General features: G+C 41.8%; 1 protein-coding gene across 1 annotated transcript in view; it reads right to left on the bottom strand.

Annotated features, from left to right (window-relative positions):
• TAF4B (TATA-box binding protein associated factor 4b) overlaps window positions 1-20,912 on the bottom strand; it is a 76,638-nt gene that overhangs the window by 18,768 nt on the left and 36,958 nt on the right. The window contains exons 10-13 of the mRNA XM_074146547.1: window positions 17,220-17,389; window positions 14,349-14,479; window positions 8,720-8,845; window positions 7,637-7,693 (exon numbers count right to left, since the gene is read on the bottom strand). Of these exons, the coding sequence (XP_074002648.1) occupies window positions 7,637-7,693; window positions 8,720-8,845; window positions 14,349-14,479; window positions 17,220-17,389 (484 nt within the window). The remainder of the gene's footprint in view (window positions 1-7,636; window positions 7,694-8,719; window positions 8,846-14,348; window positions 14,480-17,219; window positions 17,390-20,912) is intronic.

Here is a 20,912-nt window from a genome sequence, read left to right on the forward strand (position 1 = left end):
CCACATACATGCTTTGGTGGCAGAACAGCCCCTACAGTGGCTGTGTCCTCCAGTTGTGCCTTGTCTGTCTACAATTAAAGGGTGCAATAAAGATGCTTTGAGAACAACAGAAATTTTTTCTAGGATAGCCATGAAGTAATCTACCCAGAGGAAAAAAAACACATAAATTCCTTCAGTTGATATTTGACATTTTCTAATATATAAATAACTAGGTCCCCACAGAATTTAAGAAAAAGTCCAAGGTGCAGTGACTTACTGACTCCTAATTTTGCCCATTCTTGTTAAGAATTTCCCAAGTGTGAAGTGTGCATTTCCTTTTACGAGGTTTTTGTTTTGTTTAACAATTATTGATGCATGTCTGTGTATTCTAGAACACCTGGAACATGCTTTCCCCCATGCAGTCTCATCAGCTTGCCTTACTTGAAGGCCCAGAGAAGTTCCTGGGTGTCTAGCAACCAGCATCAAGCTCTTTTTATGTATGTCTTCAGACACAGCCCAGGCTATTTTTGTTGCAAGGGCAAGAAAAGACTACAACGCACCACACCAAAGCAATATATTCTGTAGGTTTTTTTTTCATACATGATAGCATCTGAAACAACTGCTCTAACTGTCAGCAGACCTGCATTATCGCAACAGGACAGTGTCCGGCCCTTGCAAGACATTACTTTAAAACCAATCATTGTTCTTATAAACACATGATATTTTGAATTATTTTCAGCTGCTGTAACGCTGTGTATTCATTCACTCGCTCTTGAGGTCTCAAAGCTAGAAAAGGTTTAAGACCCATCTTCCACCTGCAGGTTTCTCCATCTCATCGTGCTGCCCAGCCAACACTTGTTCTTGGCACAGAACCCTCTGGCTCTCCATTATTATATTTTCTATTGTACTTTTAGTCCTAAATTTCACAGAATCACAGAATCACAGAATCTTAGTGGTTGGAAGGGACCTTTGAGATCATCGAGTCCAACCACATTAAAAAAAAAAAAAAAACAAAACACAAAAACACACAAACAAAAAAACACAACACAAAACCAAACAAACAACAACACCCCCCCAAAAAAAAAAAAAAAAAAAAAAAAAGCAAGCAGCATCCATCAACTAAACCCCACACACAACACCCCACCACAAACCAACAATCCCGGGCACTAGAGCATGCCCTGAAGAGCCACGTCTACACGTTTCTTAAATACCTCCAGGGATGGTGACTCCACCACCTCCCTGGGCAGGCTGTTCCAGTGCCTGACCACTCTCTCAGTAAAGTAATTCTTCCTAATATCTAATCTAAACCTCCCCTGCCGCAACTTCAGACCATTTCCTCTGGTCCTGTCGTTATTCCCTTGGGAGAAGAGGCCAACCCCCGCCTCTCTACAGTTTCCTTTCAGGTAGTTGTAGAGGGCAATGAGGTCTCCCCTCAGCCTCCTCTTCTCCAAACTAAACATGCCCAGTTCCCTCAGCCTCTCCTCATAGGACTTGTTCTCCAGACCCCTCACCAGCTTGGTGGCTCTCCTCTGGACACGCTCCAGCACTTCAATGTCTTTCCTGTAGTGAGGGGCCCAAAACTGAACACAGTACTCGAGGTGAGGCCTCACCAGTGCCGAGTACAGAGGCACGATGACTTCCCTGCTCCTGCTGGCCACGCTATTCCTGATACAGGCCAGGATGCCGTTGGCCTTCTTGGCTGCCTGGGCACACTGCTGGCTCATGTTAAGCCGGCTGTCCACTAACACTCCCAGGTCCTTTTCTGCTGGGCAGCTTTCCAGCCACTCTTCCCCAAGCCTGTAGCATTGCCTGGGGTTGTTGTGGCCGAAATGCAGAACCCGGCACTTGGCCTTATTAAACCTCATCCCATTGGCCTTGGCCCATTGGTCCAACCTGTCCAGGTCCCTCTGTAGAGCCTGCCGACCCTCAAGCAGATCAACACTCCCACCTAGTTTGGTGTCATCCGCAAACTTACTGAGGGTGCACTCAATCCCCTTATCTAGATCATCAATGAAGATATTGAACAAGACTGGCCCCAAAACTGAGCCCTGAGGGACACCACTGGTGACCGGCCGCCAACCAGATTTTGCTCCATTAATCACAACTCGCTGAGCACGGCCATCCAGCCAGTTTTTTATCCAGCGGAGGGTACACTTGTCTATGCCATGATTCTCCAGTTTCTCCAGGAGAATGCCGTGAGGGACGGTGTCAAAGGCCTTACCAAAGTCCAGGTAGACAACGTCCACAGCCTTCCCCTCATCGAGAAAGCGGGTCACATGGTCATAGAAAGAGATCAAGTTGGTCAGGCAGGACCTCCCTCTCATAAACCCATGCTGGCTGGCCCTGATCCCTTGGCTGCCCTGCACATGCCTTGAGAGCTCACTCAGGATGATCCTCTCCATGATCTTTCCCGGTACCGAGGTCAGGCTGACAGGCCTGTAGTTTCCAGGATCCTCCTTCCGGCCCTTCTTGTAGATGGGCGTCACATTGGCCACCCTCCAGTCATCTGGCACCTCTCCTGTTGACCAGGATTGTTGATAAATAATGGAGAGAGGCTTGGTAAGCTCTCTTGCCAGCTCCCTGAGAACCTTTGGGTGAATGCCATCCGGCCCCATAGACTTATGCGTGTCCAGGTGCATAAGCAAATCATTAACTACTTCCTCTTGGATTACAGGGGAGTTGTTCTGTTCTCCATTCTTATCTTCCAGCCCAAGAAGCTGAACTCCCTGGGGGTAGTTGGTCTGACTATTAAAGACAGAGGTAAAGAAGGCATTAAGTATCTCAGCCTTCTCCTCATCCTTGGTTGCAAGGTTTCCCCCCGCATCCAGTAAGGGATGGACATTCTCTTACCTCTATTAGCAAGTTTCCAATCCAAGGCCATACTTTCAGGTGGTTACATGTCCATTATAGTCTCTCAGAGAAACTTAGAAAAGGCTATTTGAAAAACCAAGAACAGGCTTAATGGAGTTTGGGGGCAGCTTTTGTTTTTCCCTAGATAAAGACAGTTGCTATCATCTTCCAGCCAGCTGGTTTCAGGGTATCCGACACAGTAGTTCAGTTGCTCTTTTCTTATGCTCCTTCAAAACACCCAAGATGAATGCCACATAAAGAGGGATTTGGTTCACTTTTCCATTTGCTCAATAAGCTAACACTTTACAGGATTTCCATCCCTGACTTTCTGCAAGACTTGTAACACATCAAATCGCCAATGACAGCCCTTTGCTATTTGTAGGGCTATACTGCAGGTAACAAAATTAATGCCTCTCAATAATCACACTTCCCCCCCCCCCCCCCCAAACCATGCAGAAGCAGGTAAGGAACACTACAGAACAATAAAGATAATATAAATCAGATAATTAAGCAGAAGTTCTCAGAATGTCACTGAAGGCTCATAAAAAGCCAATTGATCGTGATAAGATCTTATTTTGCTCGCAGCATCTTGTTTGCTTTTTTGAGAGGTTATGGTTAACTAGGGAATTTCCTTTTCCCCTGCCACAAGAGTGGTCTTAAGGAATTTGAACCATTAGGTCCAGAAGACTAAATACAGAAGCAGCACAAGGGGGGGGGGGGGCGGGGAAGAAACTAACAGCTTGAAAATGTGGGTTGGAGACAGTAGGGAGAGCTGCAGACAAAGAATCAGGTTACAGTTACTTGTTGTCTGAGAATGAGAGAGAAAGTAAGGGAAAGAGTTAGGATGGACACAGGAAAATAAAGGAAAAAAAAAGATGATTTTTGAAAAGAAGGTACTACATAACTAAATTTCAGTCATTACTATATAGCACTCAGGAACTCACTGTAATCATGTAGACTTTTCTGGATGTTTTGATTGAGTTTGTTTTGTCTTTACAGAGAACCTAGGGTTTTCTATTTTCCTCCCAGTCAGTTTATACTAAAGGTATTGAATTTTCTCAGCATCTGCTGCCCATCTTGCGACATCCGTGTCAAAATCATAACAGTAAAATGCACCAGTGCATCAAACAAGGGACTGGGAGGACCTGTGCAGTCATAAGTGTACAGAAGTGCTGGAAGAGCAAGGAACAGGGCAGGCAGGTCTGCTGTCCATCAAGTGCTTGCTCCACAACCTCCTTCCCCCAGTTCAAGATGCAGCTGCTCACCTTTTTCCACCGATAGATGCTGCAAGGTGCCACAAGGTAAGAGCAGAGATGAAGGTAGGTACTATGGAACAAGCAAAGATGGTATCAAAACATGCTCAACCCCAAGCAGCAATCTTGCACACATACAATCTGAAAGGTTTGCCCAGCCTCAGCCTTAAGCTTTCTGAAACCATACTACAAGCACAGAAGTACAGAAGATCAGGGTTTATGTTTAAATTTACAGTACACACTGTTTAACACTGACATTTTTGCAGGTCTTCTGGGATGCACTGTTCATATGGCGTGCATGTGCATTTGACGGTATCCTACACCTACTCAATTGAAGTAAGCTCATTTCAGAATAGGGATGAAGCCAGAGATAAACTATAAATACAGCTACAAAAATTGCATCAACTGAACGCTTTCTTTGTGATTGGAAGTGCAGTTGAAAGTAGAACTGTAAATAGCAGAAAGCACCTAGAAAAAGTTACGGTTTAAAAAGTCCTCACATCAGGGACAATGCAAGGACTGTATCCTCTCAGGTTAAGTGGCAGATAAGGCTGAATGAAAAGCAGGGGTAATTTACCCAGACTTCAGGAATGTCACTGCACAAAGAGCTGGCCCATGAGGTGAACAAGGACAAAATTCTTGAGCACACAAAGGAGCAGCTTGGGGCAAACCTTGCAGCTGTCTCAGAAGGAATGCACGCTTTCTGTAGGTATTAAAATCTGCTGAAACAGGTGAAAGGGGGAAGTAAATAAAGACCTAATTCATAGCAAGCTACATAGATTAAGAGTATAGGAAAGTAAATGACTTGGCATAGGGGAAGTTTGAGGCAATAGGTCATGCAAAAAGGGATGAAAAGGTCACAGCAATTATGTATAGCCTTTTGGATAAAAGAATCCACTGCCGAGTCTCTGGATGTACTTCCAGCAATGTTAAGATGTTGCCTCCAGCTGCTGGATGACAGCACATCCTGGATTTATAAGTACTCATTGTTAGGATGTACACTCTGCATTTTGGGAAACATTGCTTTAGAACATGCTCCAGTGTCATTACTCCACACCCTCTCCCTTCTCCGGGGGGTCACCATCAACACATAAAAGACAGCTTTGAGGAAGGAAGGCCCATATTCATTCTTAAAGAACTTTAAGGGGATCAGATCAGGCTTTCCTAGGGATACTCAGCCAGAGTGACCTGGAAAGGATCTGATTCCAGCTGACAGAGGTATGAAAATTCCCCCAAGTGTGGTTTCTTAGGAGCAGGCTATACTCACAACACAAGACAGACAGACAACGATGAGCCTTTTCAGGCTTTCATCCCAGTATACACCGTGCATCTGTGTTACCAGTTTCAGCCTTGGGATATTTGTTGATTTTTATTTTGCTCTTATTCCAGCTCTACTCACATTTTTTAATGCAATTGTATGCTGACCATTTATCTCCAAACTGTCAATAAAGTGCCAAAACTGACAAGCTGCATTTGGGCTCATTTCCACTCAAGACTCCAGTTTCACAGGTAGGAAAGCAACCCTGGCACAGAAGGTGGGTTTCCTGTGCGGCATGTGAAGCCTGGAGAAGTTCTGGCTGCCTCATTTTCTGAGGAACAAAGCAACAGGACAGAGGGCAAGGCAATACCAACACAAAGATCTGTGTTGTCCCACGAGGCACATGTGCCTCCTCTTCTTTTGGTGAAGCAGTTGGAGACCATCACTCTGGGAACAGCACAGCACGGAGAAATATGCAGGGCAAGTGCAATGAAGAACGTTAAGATGCACTGAAGGAGGTGAACTCAAGCATTTAGTAGAACACTGAGCACTGAACTCAGACACCTTCTCTCCTCTGTTGGCTCCTTTCCTGTACACCTATATGCCACTTCTATAAGAGATCTCATTAACAATACCAACCAAACTAAAAAAAAAAAAAAAAAACCCAAAACACATACCTGACTTCTTTCTGTTCTGAATATCCAGATCACGGAATATATTTTTCAAGACCCTACACATTACTGTTCAGAGGAAAAGAGAAAAGAAGCTGCATAAATGAAGAGTCTGGCAGTGTTTTATTAAAAGAAAGAACCTCTAGAAACGACCAGATGATGCAGAGGTAAAGCCACCTACAAAACAAGACAAATTAGCATCACCCACTGATTGTTGATGCTGGTGGCACTAGAGGCAAACTGGGAAGGGCTTTAGGGCAACTTTGTACTCACAGATTGTAAGCATGAAGAAAGAGCTATAAGCAGAAAGAAAGAATTAAAAGATAGATAGTAAAGCAAGTTCCTTCCTTCTCCTCTTATTTTACAAATTTCCTCTACTACAGTGAAAATCCAGAGCATTGATTCTAATACTATTTTACTGGATTTCCATTTGTTTTGCCTGGGCTCCTACATTAATCCAAACAATAAGGGCCTTTAAAGCATTCATAAATAACCTGCTGCTGCTGCTGGCACCTAGGAGCCAAGTGCAGCAATGTTAAGCAACAACAAATTTCATAGTTCAAGAGGCACAGTTAAGGAAAAAGGTTGCTCAGAAAATAACTCTCATTTAGCACAAAGATCCTTAAAAATTGCATGAAATCAGTCAAGTAACTATAGAAACCAATTTCTTCAGCTCTGTATCACACGTCTCACACCTCAATTGTCTTTATTATCGTCTGCTGTCAGATCCTTAATCAGAAATGTGAACAGGCTTGATGATTTATTCAGCAGGGAAAAGAATCTGTAGGTCAAGTGAAAAATTTCACACACACATACACACGCACACACATCTTCAACCTTAGGTACTTTCATTTCATTCTGTTCCCAGTAGCTCTGGGGGCAACTCCAGTGAGATCCAATATTAAGGCTCAATTAAAATAAGCTCCAATTAGTGGAGCTTTTTTCTCTCAGGCTAGAAAAGTCAGGAAATGGATATTGGGAAATGTAAAAAGTCAGCTACCGAGAGGAGGCTGCAGACATAAATGAACTTATTTGTTGATTTCTACAGTTGCTATGCAGAGGCCTCTGGGAGTAAAAGCTTAACCAGTCTAAGCTATAAACTAAAACCCCTGCAGCTAAACATGAACTGTGTGAAACAAGGGCTCCATTCCAGAACAGAAAACTGCTGGGCCCAGAAAATTAAAAGCCAGAGGCGTTTTCCATTTAAAACTAAATCCCAGTACCGCCTCCCAGCCAAAGAATTATAAGCAGTATCAGATTTACAAAACGAACAATTACCCTGGAAAAATGTAGCCTATTGTACAGTCCCAGATGCTAAATCTCAAAGTTTCTTTTTTTTTTTTTTCTAATCCCACATTATATTCCTACCAAGTGTACTGCTGCAGTTTACAAAGGACCGTCTCTAGACAGGACTGAAACTACAAAAATAAAATGTTAAAAAAGAGAGCTCATAATTCATTGACCTCATTTGAAGCACTGCCCTTGCCTGTGGCAGTTCCTGTCCTTCCCCAAGGCCTCTGCAAATGGTATGCAGCAGCAAAATAAACCCTGACCTAATTGCCAGGACAGGGCTGCCAACCTTCTCTCAACACACAAAGGCAAGCATGGTAACTGGAAAGTCCTACCTCTTTCACTTTCTGCTTTAACTGCAGTTGCTCTGGATCATCTTTACTGGAACGGCTCTACCAAAGGAAGAGGAAAAAGATTGAACAGAAATTACTGGCATCCAAACAGCGTCGTATCCCTTAAATATTTAATAAATGACAATTTTCTCTGGTGATTGAAAGATTTAGCTCCAGGGGTGAATGCCTCAATCCAGACTGGCTTCCCTCCCCCTCCACGCACATACGCGCAACCCCCCTCCTCATCTGGGCCGGCTGCCTCTGCTCTAGCCTGAAGCAAGATTAAGCTGAAAATGATGCTAACACTGTCAGTCAGGTCCAGTCTAGGCATGATGTTGTTCATGTCAGCAGCAGACACTTAAAAAGGACAGGAAGTACAGAAAAGAACGGGAGTCATACTCGTGCAAGTACAACATGATTCCTTCAAGTCTAGATTAGATTTCCACCCATGGGGCTCCAGAATTCAGCTTGAAACAAAACCAAAAAAACCAAACAAACAGAAGATGATCAAGTCATATCTGCTGGAGCAATATCTACTGATTGCTTTTTGGTGGTTTTGTTGGGTTTTTTTCCCTCCTGTTCTTGAGGGGAGGGAAGGGGGAGGAAGGGTACTTATTCTGTCCTAGCAGGGGTTTGCAGATGCCAGGGTACCAGCTCCAAGGCTAGCCCTCTGATCTGACTACAGAAAAATACATCTGGCAGGGCGATGGAACTCACCAGGCTCCAGTTTGAACAAACATAGTGAATCCATATTTTCAAACAGGGCCATACACAGATATGGAAAAAGACATACCAATTTCAGAGCCAGAAATAGAGTCAGGAAGGAAGTTTACAGCTATGACAATACTTCTTTCATTTCATTTTGACTGGCAGGGATAATCTCAAAAGAAGTTCACCCCACCACACATTTGAAAGAAATCCTGCTGTTTTTTAAAGAACGTAAAAATCCTTTGCTGTATAGCTTAAGCTATCCTAAACATGGTTTTCCAGTTACAGGGTTAATGGTTACTATATTCATAGCAGAAATAGGACAAACCCAAAGATATTCACCAGTCTAAAGGACACCACTCCTTGTGAAGTTCTTACCTTGACTGCTCGAAGCAACATTTCACGTTCCTCTTCAGCCTTTCTCTGCTTTTCTAGGTGGTCAAGCTTTTCAAGAAATTTCAGCTGTGCTCTGGTGTCACTAGATACGATGTACCTATCATTCCCCTGGAAAGAGAAGTTTGTTATAGACAACCAAACCTTCATATACACCACTAGACCTAATAAGCCCAATGGGAACAGCCTGAAAAGATCAAAACTATTTTTTCAAAGCTGAAAAATGCAAGCTGTTTCAGAAAGACTTCAGGTGGTAGGTAGTCATTTACACATCCCCTCTCCACTGAGGTATGTTCCCTGGCACCTGTGACTAGTAAGAGGTTACTGAACAAGTAACATTAACATCATCTAGTCTATATTGACTATTAGCAACAATAAAGTCTTCAAATCTACAATTTTGTTTTAAACGGCAACTTTGTATGCTTACTGGATATGTAAAAGTCTGTCAGGTTACGAGGGAAAAAAAAGGATTGTAAAGAAGCAGAACACCACATCCTTCCCCCTTTAAAGAGAAAGGATGAAGAAAAAACAAAATTTGACATTATAAGTTTCTAGTGTTTGGTGTTCTTGTTTTAGCCATTTAATCCAGAATTGGAAATAAGTCTCACCGGGAATTCCCAAAAAGAGGTTTTATGGAGCAGAGGGGTGGTTCAGAAATAGCTATAATGAATCTTGGGGGTGGGGAAAGTGACATAAATGATATATAGTTTATTATAGCTTTAGGAATACATATTTTTGCCTCAGTGGATGCCCTCGAGTCATAGAATAGTTTATGTTGAAAGGTGACCTGTGGAAATCATCTGGTCCAGTCCCCTGTGCAAAGCTGGGCCAGAGAATACTAATGAACAGTTCCAACAATAACTGAACGTGCATGCATCGAAACAAGACTACGGTCCTTTTGGTCTAAAAAAAATAACAATCAGCTGTTTATATTTCATACTATTTTTGCCCTCACTGAAAGTCTTGAGTTTAGTTTTACTTTAGACAGGAAAGAAGGCAGAGAAAGGAAAAATCTAAACCTTGGTCAAATGGCAATGAAAAGCTTGTTTTTACCATTCTGCTCTTTCAAAGACAGGCCATTTAAGCCACATGGTAGCCAGAGGGCATTAGGCAAAACAAGGCAGGGAGCCCATTCTAGATGAAGCACATCTGTGCCACCTGTTTGTACCACTCTTTAATGCACCTTCCAGAGTCAACTTCTTTCTCTGTTACTTTGTGAACTTATCTTTTCCTGAAAAATTTATCCTTAGGCTTTTACCAGCCAAACACACTATATACTTTCAGCAACACTTCTTTCTGCCCTACCCCGATCTCACACTTTAATGAAGCAACCTTGACACATGACTTTTCTGGAACACGCCCAGCGTATTTTACAGCTGTGTTTTAAGCAAGGGTATATTTTAAGTATATGGACTATCAGTGACTTCAGTTGCTAAATTTTCAGTTTTCAAACACACTATACTCAGATTCTTCTTCCCACACCCAGTCATATACTTCTAAAAGCTGGGAGGAAAGTAAAAGTCTTCTTGTAGGGCACCATTGTCCCCCAGTCTGAATTCTCACAGCCCAGACAGAGCCTAAAATGAATCCTTCTTCTGGTATTAAGTTTTGTCCTCTTTAATGAGCCACCACATTGTCATGTAGCACCAACTGTGGCTCAGACCACACCACGTGTTGCAACCAAGGAGACTTTCTTTCCCAAGCAGAGTCTGTGGCTTTGCAAAAAAGTTCAACAAACCTTTTCCCCATCTTCTGTTACTGCTTGAGATTTCTTTTTTATTGCTCCCCTCAAAACCTTAATGCTACTTTGAGTCAGTCTCATACATTAGTACAGCTTGCTTTCAAGTAGCAGTTTATAATAATACACCACCATGTTCCTTTCAAAGGGACAAAGAAGAAAACCATGTTACCAGAATATTATTTTTTTCCAGAGTTTAGAAGTGTTTTGCTTTGGAATGCCCAAAGCCGGAATTAGATACTTATGTTTTTAAAGCCAAATCCAAGACCCTATGCCAATTAGAAATGCAAGCCTCTCAAGCAGAAGCACCCCAATGCACTACCACACTACCATGAGCTTATATGGGACAAGAAACGGGTGCATTCATAACAGTATTTCATCTCATCAACAAAAATAAAGTTAAAAGTATAATTGAGAACAGAATTTAACTTAGTGATCAATAAAGCACGTAACCACAATACACAGTGAGGTTAGATTTGTATGTGCCAAAGCTCGAGTTGTATATCTGACAGTTAAAAAGTCGTTTTTATTTTAACTGAGCTAAATTTAACCTGCCGTTAACTCGCTATCTTGAAAGAAGCTATTGCTTTCACACAACAGAGCACATTAATGCATCTATACAATCTTGTTATGAAATTCATTTCTCCATGCTTTTTTTTTTTTCTTCAAATGTACATACTTATGACTTCTCCATGGATCTGCTCTAAAGCACAGCCAATTCCTACCAAAATTTTTATGTTAGGTTTACACATATTTGAAACATGCAGCATTGAAGCAAAGCTTCCCCAAGTATGTCTTTAGTGAGAAGAGAGCTGGCAACAAATTCAAGAATCACCTTGTCTGCGATTTGCAACTCCCTTCCTAGATTGCCAGGTACCTGTAAATGAATCTGAAACCAGACTAAGGCACTTGAGGTTTAGCACCAGGAACGTATTGCAGGGGCACAAAGGAAAAACCCCCACACAGGGAAGCTGCACTCCAGTCCACCAGGAAAGAAGATGGAAGAATCCCACAAAGACGAAGTTTTCCCACAAAATCTGAACAGTTCAAGTCACGTTGAATAGCCTTGCTGAGGACAGAGCAGCAACACAGGCAGTTGCAGAGGCTCAGCTACTATGTGGGAATCTACTAAGCTTTGGCTTTTTACAGTCAACTCCTAAACCAACTTAAGGACAGAAAGGCTTCTGGCAAGTTACTTCTGCACTCTGCAGTTTGATGGCAGCACGGTGTGGGTAGGAGGAGGCTGGCTGTTTACACCTCTACAGGTGCTCACCCTGTTACATGCAGAGCTTACCCCTTAAACCAATGCAGCTGCCACAGCATATCGCCCTACAGATAGCGCAGCTGAGGGTTGCAGCGTACTGGTACTGCAGTACATGGGGAAAATGTGTTCATGGAGCAATGTTTACAGCGCAGCGCCGGACCATGCCTCTCGAAGCCATGTGCTCATGGGCTCCAAACACAGGAGCATGGCAGTCATTTCATGCTGTGCAGAATCCATCCGCATTAAAAATGGTTTGGTTTTTTTTTTTTATTTTATTTTTTTTTAATCACTATACTGTTTAGTTGTCATGATCAATTCTGGTCCCGAGTATCATATTATGCCACACGCATACTCTCATACCTTGGCAGTTCTACAGATTATAGGAGGGAAGCAGCTGAGGAACCAAACCCATTAGCTAAATGCCTTTATGGTCTTACCAAGGGTCTGTAAAGGCATTGAACAACAGTCGCAGCACAAACAGCAGCTTACAACAATCTGAAAGGTTATTGCTACTTCAGATAAACAGACCACCATGACAGTTTTATCCTAATTAAGATAGCAACTTCCAGTTATATACTTTTTAAAAATTTCTTAAATTTAGGCAAAAAAGGGCATAAAGTTGGCAAGCCTACATGGTGGCATTGGTATGAAGGTTTTACACTGCCAACTCTCTCTCTCTTGCAGGGCTATCCATCAGATAATAAGCTGCTAGGCATGAGCTGGGCAAACTGGAAAGAAGAGTTTCCCAAGTACAGCCCCATGAATTACTGGCTTCTTACACCAGTTTCTACGCTAACAATAGTTACCTTGGTTTCACCACACCTATACCTATTGCTGTCCGTTGTTTTGTTACGAAGATAGGCCAAAGTGTTACAGGCCAACTACCCAATTCTCTTGGAAAGGCTCTTGATAATTCTCTGAAATACATGGATTGCACACATTGTACCTATTGATAGCCTAGACGGAAAAGAGGACAGGGGCAAGCAATGGGGGAGATAGAATACCAGACTGTGTAAAAAAAAAATAAAAAAAAAAAAAAATATATATAAAAATATAAATACATAACAGGACTCTAAAACCCCATAGTCTGCTGTTCTTGAATTTAGCTTTCTAAAAGCCTGTCAGCATCTCTCACAATATTATTACTCACAAACGCAGTCCTGTAGGAGGCTCCTCTGTAGCATAATGCCATCTTCCTAACGAGAGAGGGTACCTGTGCCTCTAGGATTATTATGTCCATTACTTCTTGTTTGTTTGTTTTGGTTTTGAGAAAAGAGGAAAAGAAAGCAAGCTTGTTGCAGGCTTACAATCTCATCATTGCTTCTGGCAATACAATCAGACAAAAACCTATCAGTTTTCTATTGCTTTAGTTCAATGAGACAGAAACCAGCTCTGTCAAGCCCACTGTCCAAAAACATTCCCTTGTGCACTTGGTGTCTCCAAGACACCTAAGTCCTGCTGGTTACTCAGGACTTCAGCTTCCACCTCACTTTTGCTCATGAGCTCTATTGGATCTCCCACTTTGAAGAGAGAACACAGAACACAGAAGACACACAGATCTCTGAAGACTTCTCATAAAAAACTCTATACTACTTCTGCATTGGTTTTTTTTGCTACTGCATCTTTTTCTGGCAAGGAACAGCACACTCCAACTGCTCCAGACATCACTATAAATACTTGGAAGTTTCCAAATAGTTCCTGCTCTTTACTATTGCTTCTCCAGCGCTTAAAAGCCTATAAAAAGTGTTCACTACAAAAATAACTTCTATCCCATCAGTTAGTTGTTCCTGTCAAATTTCATTAAGTATAAAGTTACTGCAAAAAATAACCAAGACCCAAACAAACAAGAACTTAAGAGCTGACAGATACATCCTGCTTCTGACTCCCAAATTTTTTTTCTAAAACAGCTTAATACTGAAAAAAGTAAGGACTAATATTTTATTATTGAATAAAAAAAAAAAAAAAGCCTCAAAGAGCTATTTTGGCCACTAGTAACTTATTGCTTCCCATTTGCACCATACAGGCACCTTAAGGGATACTGGCTCCCTGGAATCCAATATAGTTTATATTGAATGGAGCTAATACAAGAGGGAGGGGAGGGAATCTTAAGTAGCACTGGTGGAAAAAACATTCCGGAAACTTTAAGATCAAAGGGGTCTCTGCCTTCACACGGAGCACTTTCTAAAAATAAAATACTCGATTCAGTTTCCCAAGGCTTTTTACTGAGCCAATACTGTAGTTCCACCAACAGTAAATGCATAAAGCAAACACAAGCCCCTAAATCAACCCAACCACCGAGCGCATTCAAAAATTGCATGGTAAATGTAAAGCTAGACACATTTTGTGTAACAGCCACCACTTCTATAGAAGAGGAGGAGGAGAAATGCATGCATTTACTCTCATGTTGGGTTTTAAGAGCACCTATCCAAGAAGTGGAATGGAAAACGTAAGGAACAGTTAGAGGCTATAAACAGTTAGAACAAAACCAGCCTTTGGTAGATACTGAAAATGCACAGATTGCATATAACATGCCTACAGTTGGAAGAGGTTTACCTTCAAGGCTGCAAAGCAGGAAAACTTTGGTGCAAAACTTGCTTAATGATTCCCTTTACCTTGTGGGTTGATACTCTGTGCTGAGCAATTACAGTTAGTTTTTCTAGAAGCCCTCGTAATCTCTCCTGTGTAGCGTGGGAGATCAAGTTCACAACATCAGAGTTAAGTTCCATAATGTCATGCCTTTTACCTGTGGAAGCAGAGAAAATCCATTACGTGTTTTAGTAGTAGCTGATAATTGAAATAATTAGCACAGCAGGTATTCTGTTCCCCCTGGAAGTCATACCCATTATGAATAAAGGTTTGGAGATTATGATTTTCCTGGTAAAGTCACAACTTCAAAGATCTTAGACATTACATTAATAAAACTTAGCCTGGAGCTTCAGAAAATATAGACATTGTTTCACTTAGCCTCCAGAACCACTCTTCTTGCAAGGTCATTTATAGGACAAAGTTAATAAGAACACAAATCAAGCTTCATGTTCGGGGAGGGGGAGAAGCAATAGCTGTAGAAATTAGTGCCATATTCTGTTAATTCCAGTAATTAAAAAAAATAGAGAATTACATTTTGCCCTGCTTGACACTGTGCTTGTTAACAACTCATGACATTTATTGGATGAGTGGGGATGGTTTTTGCAGCGCACTCTGGGCACACGGGACCCTCTCACCTGCCTCGACCACCCAGCATGGGGCAGACCCAACCATCCCATGGCAGCAGCTCAGACAACACAGATCAAGTCCAGCCAGGGTCATCATGCCATCACCTTCAACCTCTTCTCTCAGGCTGCTGCTGCCTCTCTGTGTTTTAGCAGCTGCGACTGAGGCTGGTGACAGCTCTGGGCAAAGCTGTTCCAGCCCCGTGCCCAGAGCTAGGCATCACCTCCACAACCTTCCCGTGGCTGCAGGCTGCCGACAGAGAAGCCTTCCCATGGTTGACACCATCGATCACTCAATACAACTCCATCAAGACACCTGGACAGCAGCGACTTTTCCCTGGTGGGCACAGCAAGCAGCATTTTCACATGCCTCATACACTGTACCCGTCAGAAGTGTTTTTCCTTGCCCCTCAACTGCACTAACAGAGGCTGTAATACTTTATGATGCAATATACAGCCCGCCTTCAAAACCCATTTCAGTATTTATTGCCAAGTGGACTGTTAAGAACGGATAAACAGTACACTGTAAAAAACACTAATCACCTATTTCATTTGCCTTTGCTACTCTAACTGAAAATGAATACCAATCTCACAAGACAGGGAGAATCTACAATGTTTTCCCAGATACGATCAAAGTGTTCCCACTGTTTGATCTTGGCCAGTAAGCTTTGGCCTCTACCTTAGCTGAGTGCAAAGCTCATTTTGCTCAAGCACCTTTCAACACTTTCGTAGCAGTTTCCCACTAAACTATCAGAATACTAAAAGTCAACTTAAAGACAAAACAAAATCCCCCTAGACCTCAAGACTTCCCTACACACGCACACATACACACTTAAGTCAAAGAAGGCTCAGTTCAAGAGCAGAAGCGTTCATTTTCTGAATTGCTGTACTCCTTGACAGTATTCCTTTCCTTGCAATCAAAACACTTTTCATTTACAACATGAATTATTATTATGTGGAACAGCTACCATGCCAGTCATGAAACACCCAGGCTTGTATTTTCCACCTTTCAAAGAATCGTCTTCACATCCCAAACCAGACAATTATTCTAAAAATACTGTCTCTTTATGTTTTTGTAGAGCTCTAGTTTTCCTTATACCGGTTTCCCATGGATAACTGGTTAACCCTCTACTGAATTTTGAGAAAATCTTCTAGGCACCAGGTTCAATGTGTATTTTCCATCCTCCACCAGTAGCACAGCACTTGATTCATTCAACTATGCCCCATACAGCTCAGATGGTACATCTGGCTCGCTACTGAAGGATGTGCTGAGGTAGAAGACAGCATTTGCAGGTTACATGCTCGTCACAGAATAGGTGCTTAGTTCAGACTAAGAACTAGTTGCATGTAGAAAGACTTTGTGATCACATAGTTAAACCACTGTGACAGAATTATGACTGCACATACGAACTGCGGGCTTTCCTGAATGCTCAGCTGTAAAACTCGCTGTTCCAGTATGACAAGCTACCAGGCAGAGAGCAGAAGCAAGGAGCTGCGCAACGTTCATCCAGTTTGCTGTAGACAGCAGTGGTACCAGTCAGTGTGGTGCTATACAACTGCATGCTCCCTGCTCTGACATTGCTGAGCTAGTTATGATTTTGCTCAGAAACTAACAGCTAAGATGATACATACGCTAAAAACTTCCTATTGCAGTTTAGTCTCAGCCATTCAACATACATTCTACAGTATTATTCACTGATACAAACAGCTTTAACATCTCTTTTGCATAAAATTAACAGAAGATTTTTCCACAGAGGGAGTCATAAACAAAGGTCTATCCAGTGTGTATTGGCAGTTTGAAACTTCTTCCTAATCACATGGGCAGGATCTGTAACGTTGGTCAATAGAGCACATACATCTGAACAGGCTGAGGAATGCAAAAGCTGTTAGGAAAACCAGTGTAATGCATCAAGTTAGGAGCTGCAGAACCAGAAAAGCACACTTAATGTTTGATTTGACACTAGTACCTATATGGTTGTTATGTGTTCCATTAACTTTAAGAGTAATAAAGTTGCTCAGTTCTCACATATAAAAGTGGCATCAATTTCTTTTTCCTGGTTGTGCTTCAAACTATTTCCATGTAAAAAAACCTTTGAGAACAGTCATTTCCTAGAGGAGGAATTAAAAACTCAGTATAGTTTGGTAGAAACACATGAATTGAGATGGCAGATGTTAACAGCTCCAGCTCCTCCTTCAAAGATTGGAAGCTGACTGATGAAACAGGCAAGGAAATACTACATCCATACATATCTGTTACATATGCTTTGTCCTCACCTATGTTCAAGATCTTCTTCTGAAGCACTTCCGAGGAGAGAAAAGGTTCATCTGCACAAGAGCGGATCACTGTACCAATGAGCTCCGAGTTTGTTGCCAAAATGCACGCGTTCTCCTCATTAAGATTGACCCCAGCCATAGATGTCACATCATTTATGTCATCTTCATCTCTACTAAAGAGAAAACCAACATTTTATGCTTTGTTCAGAATGGATACAAAGAAACAGCCTCTAGACTATCAACAAACAGGAAGGATGCTATGCTTATGAAGAACAGCAGCAGAGCTCTAGTTCTAAACATCCCTCCATTATCTGGATCCTGCTGTTGCAGCTTTGGTCTACATGTTCAAAATAAAAACTCAAGTCTGGCATGCTTAGGGCTAACATAACTAAGTAGCTATAATCATGGCAAAGCTCACGTTAAGTAAATAGCCTGTGTGCCTCAGCTATTATTTTTTTTTTAAAATATCATTTTAGTTAAAATACTGAATGAATTTTATATGGGAAAAGTTTTTGCAAGACTTTGGCAATTAAAACACCCAAGTTATTTTCAATTAAGTTTAGATCATGAAAAGAAAACCTTTTTTGCTTCACAAAGTGACAAAGGCCCTAATAGTGGCTTCAAGGGTTTAGAACCAGAACACAAGTCAGCATTATTAACACAGACAGGTGGAAGCACTCAATCTGAAAGTTTTTTGATATGGAAAACAAAAGAAAACAAAAACTAAACCACACCCACCCATCCCTCCTAAAGAGTATTCGCTGGCAAAGTTGGACAAATTTCATCTTCAGAAAAATACTGCGTGGCCTACATAACTCTTAAACAAGGGTTTAGTCAGAACCTTGACATTCTTAGGTTAAATGGGATCTCTTGGAAGCTGTCTTCTGACTTGCAACAGGTAGAAGCTGAAGTTATTACAACAGGGGTTGGGTTTGAGCAATACTCAAAAGACACAAGAAAGCCATGGGATTTTTTTCTTAAAACTATATATACATTTTCTCCTTTGGGCTTCAACAGGTTTCTATGGTACAAGTCTTCTCCCAGTAACTTCTAGAGAGAAGCCTGGCTAGGAAAGGAGTCCAGCCTTCCCTTACTCTTCCTGCCATTCATTTGCGTGCCCTTGTGGATAGAAGTTTCTACATGATTTGTTCAGGGAAAGGACACTCGGATTCCTCAACCAGCTTCATTCTTTACGTCTAGACATAGCTTCCTGACTAGGCTTGTGCCCCAAATCATAGAATGGTTTGGGTTGGAAGGGACCTTAAAGATCATCTAGTTCCAACCCCCCTGCCATGGGCAGGGACACCTCCCACTAGAGCAGGTTGCTCAAAGCCCCATCCAGCTTGGCCTTGAACACTTCCAGGGCAACCTGTTCCAGTGCCTCACCACCCTGACAGTAAAGCATTTCTTCCTAATTATCTAGTCTAAATCTCCCCTCTTTCAGTTTAAAACTGTTACCCTTCATCCTATGTCAGAATGGTTGTTAGCACAGTCACAATTTAAAGCTTAAGTCATCGCTGCCAGAACAGCTTCGCTCCTCCTGCCCCTTCACAGCCAGCAACCGAGCAGTTCCAAGAGTATACTCATGCTCTGTCAGCCTAACAGAGACCCCGATCTTTCAAGAAGCGTGTAAATGAAGCTTCACTGCATGCTAATTGAGTGCTAACTGATCTTCACAAGTACACTCCTGCTTCCTCCTCTTAATGACCACTACAGAGAAGTCTTTGCTGATGGCAGAGGCAAGAATCCCACTGAAGTGCAGTGACTGCCTTGATCTGCTGATGAAGGAGATTACAAAAATCAGCACAAACAGCACCAAGAACGTACATCACAAGCTATCAGAGCTGCAGGTGCTGGAACCTGACCTTACCCTGGTGGAACTGTTTATGTAATCCAAGTAAGGATGCTTGCACCTCAGGTACAACTGTAGAGCACGCAGTTTCAGTAAATCGTTTTAGCTTTTAATCTGGCCACATACTCCAAATACTTAAGCAAAGAAGGAGGTAAACTTCCAGACTATACATATATTCACCTTTCTACATATACAAGATTCAGCTCTCTAAAACCAGCCCTTATCAGGTTACTATTTTATTTATTTTTTCCATGCACACAGTCTCTTGCGAGTACACACATACAAGATCTGATATGCAAGTAGACATCTCTACCTGTACTGTTTTTAAGGACCAATTCTAACTTCTTCAGTGAGGGAATGTAAGTTTGGATTAAGTTGCTGAGTCACTAGCTTTGATGAATGATTAATTTGCACCTATGAAAACAGTGCTACACTTATTTCACTTAACCCAAACTATCATTACGTTTCCTTAGAACTAGTGCTCGCTAAAGATTAATGTAAGTTTCAGAAATCATGTTAAGTTTGTACTTTTTACTATACTTTTTTCCTCGCTGTTCAAACAAACCTCAATCATTTTAGGTAAGGTGCTTCAAGTAAACTAAAAAATTAAAAATCATTCTACTAAAGTGATAAATTTAAAATATTCCAGAGTATACATGCAGACATTTCTGTTGGATATGGACTTGCTTTCATTTTCAGCAATCCCTCCGTATATTCTCTCTTCTACACCACTTCCTTTAATGCTTTTTGCATTTGATCATTTCACACCCAGAAATCAACAAGAAAAACTCTCCCAGCTGTTAACAGTCTCCAGTGATTTAAGCTTATCAGGACAAGGGGGCAAACAGAACACAGAGTTCTGAGCACTACCCTGCATGAAGTCAGGTTTGACATTTATACTTAGTATTCTACGGGAAAAGCAGCCCAAGCAACGCAGATGCACCTCACATCTACGAATTTGCCTGTATTGGTTGAAAAGTGAGTCTGTGGCACCCTCTGGTGTCTGATCAACGCACATGCCTCCTTCTAAATCCATCTTTATTTACTCCATTTTATGCAACAGTCAAGGGGAAAACTAGAAAGCCATTCTTAACCCAAACTTCCATGCACCGTCACAGACAGCTATGTAGGAGAGAAGAATTTCAGTGGAGGAAGAACCAGCAGCGCTCCCCACCACCATGGGGAAGGAGGAGCAGCTGCCCAGATGTTCTTCACTCTGCTGTCTCACTCCTGTTTGTCTCCTACTTGAGATTGGTGGTACCTTCCAGACAAAATGCACAAGTCAGAGTGGTATGTGTTTTGTGGTATGTGTCTATTGAATAGAATAAATGCAAAATATATATATATATATTTGATGATGTAAATATGTGTCTTATTTTTTCCAGGGTGCTCTAGCATATACTTTACCAAAGTATGCAGAACAGTTTATAAGAATCTTGATGCTTTTAAGACATATTGCCCTTTACAATACATGTTATGGGGCAATCAAGTGCCAGCAATGCCCATGCTTAGCTGTAATCTTCTCATTTCTACAAGGGTTTTTCTAATTGAAGGGTGGGGGTCACCATTTTTTCTACTGCTTATCTCGAGCAACCAAAATAGCCCATTTAAAGAGCAGGCAAGGTCAAATTGCAGCTTATTAAGTACAGCTTAGTGAGTATTACATTCTCAAATCCTAACCTAACCTAGTCAAACAATGGCAGTCAGGCTTGATGACATACTGCAACGAGAAGCCACAGTTTGAAGTCACACATACAATCACATCAATTACAAGACATGCTCTCTGCTTATGACGAATCTCATCAAAACCTGAAAGGGGGGACCATGATGCTTTGCTCTGC

The sequence above is a fragment of the Numenius arquata genome, chromosome 4 (genome assembly GCF_964106895.1).
Source record: "Numenius arquata chromosome 4, bNumArq3.hap1.1, whole genome shotgun sequence".
NCBI lineage: Eukaryota > Metazoa > Chordata > Aves > Charadriiformes > Scolopacidae > Numenius > Numenius arquata.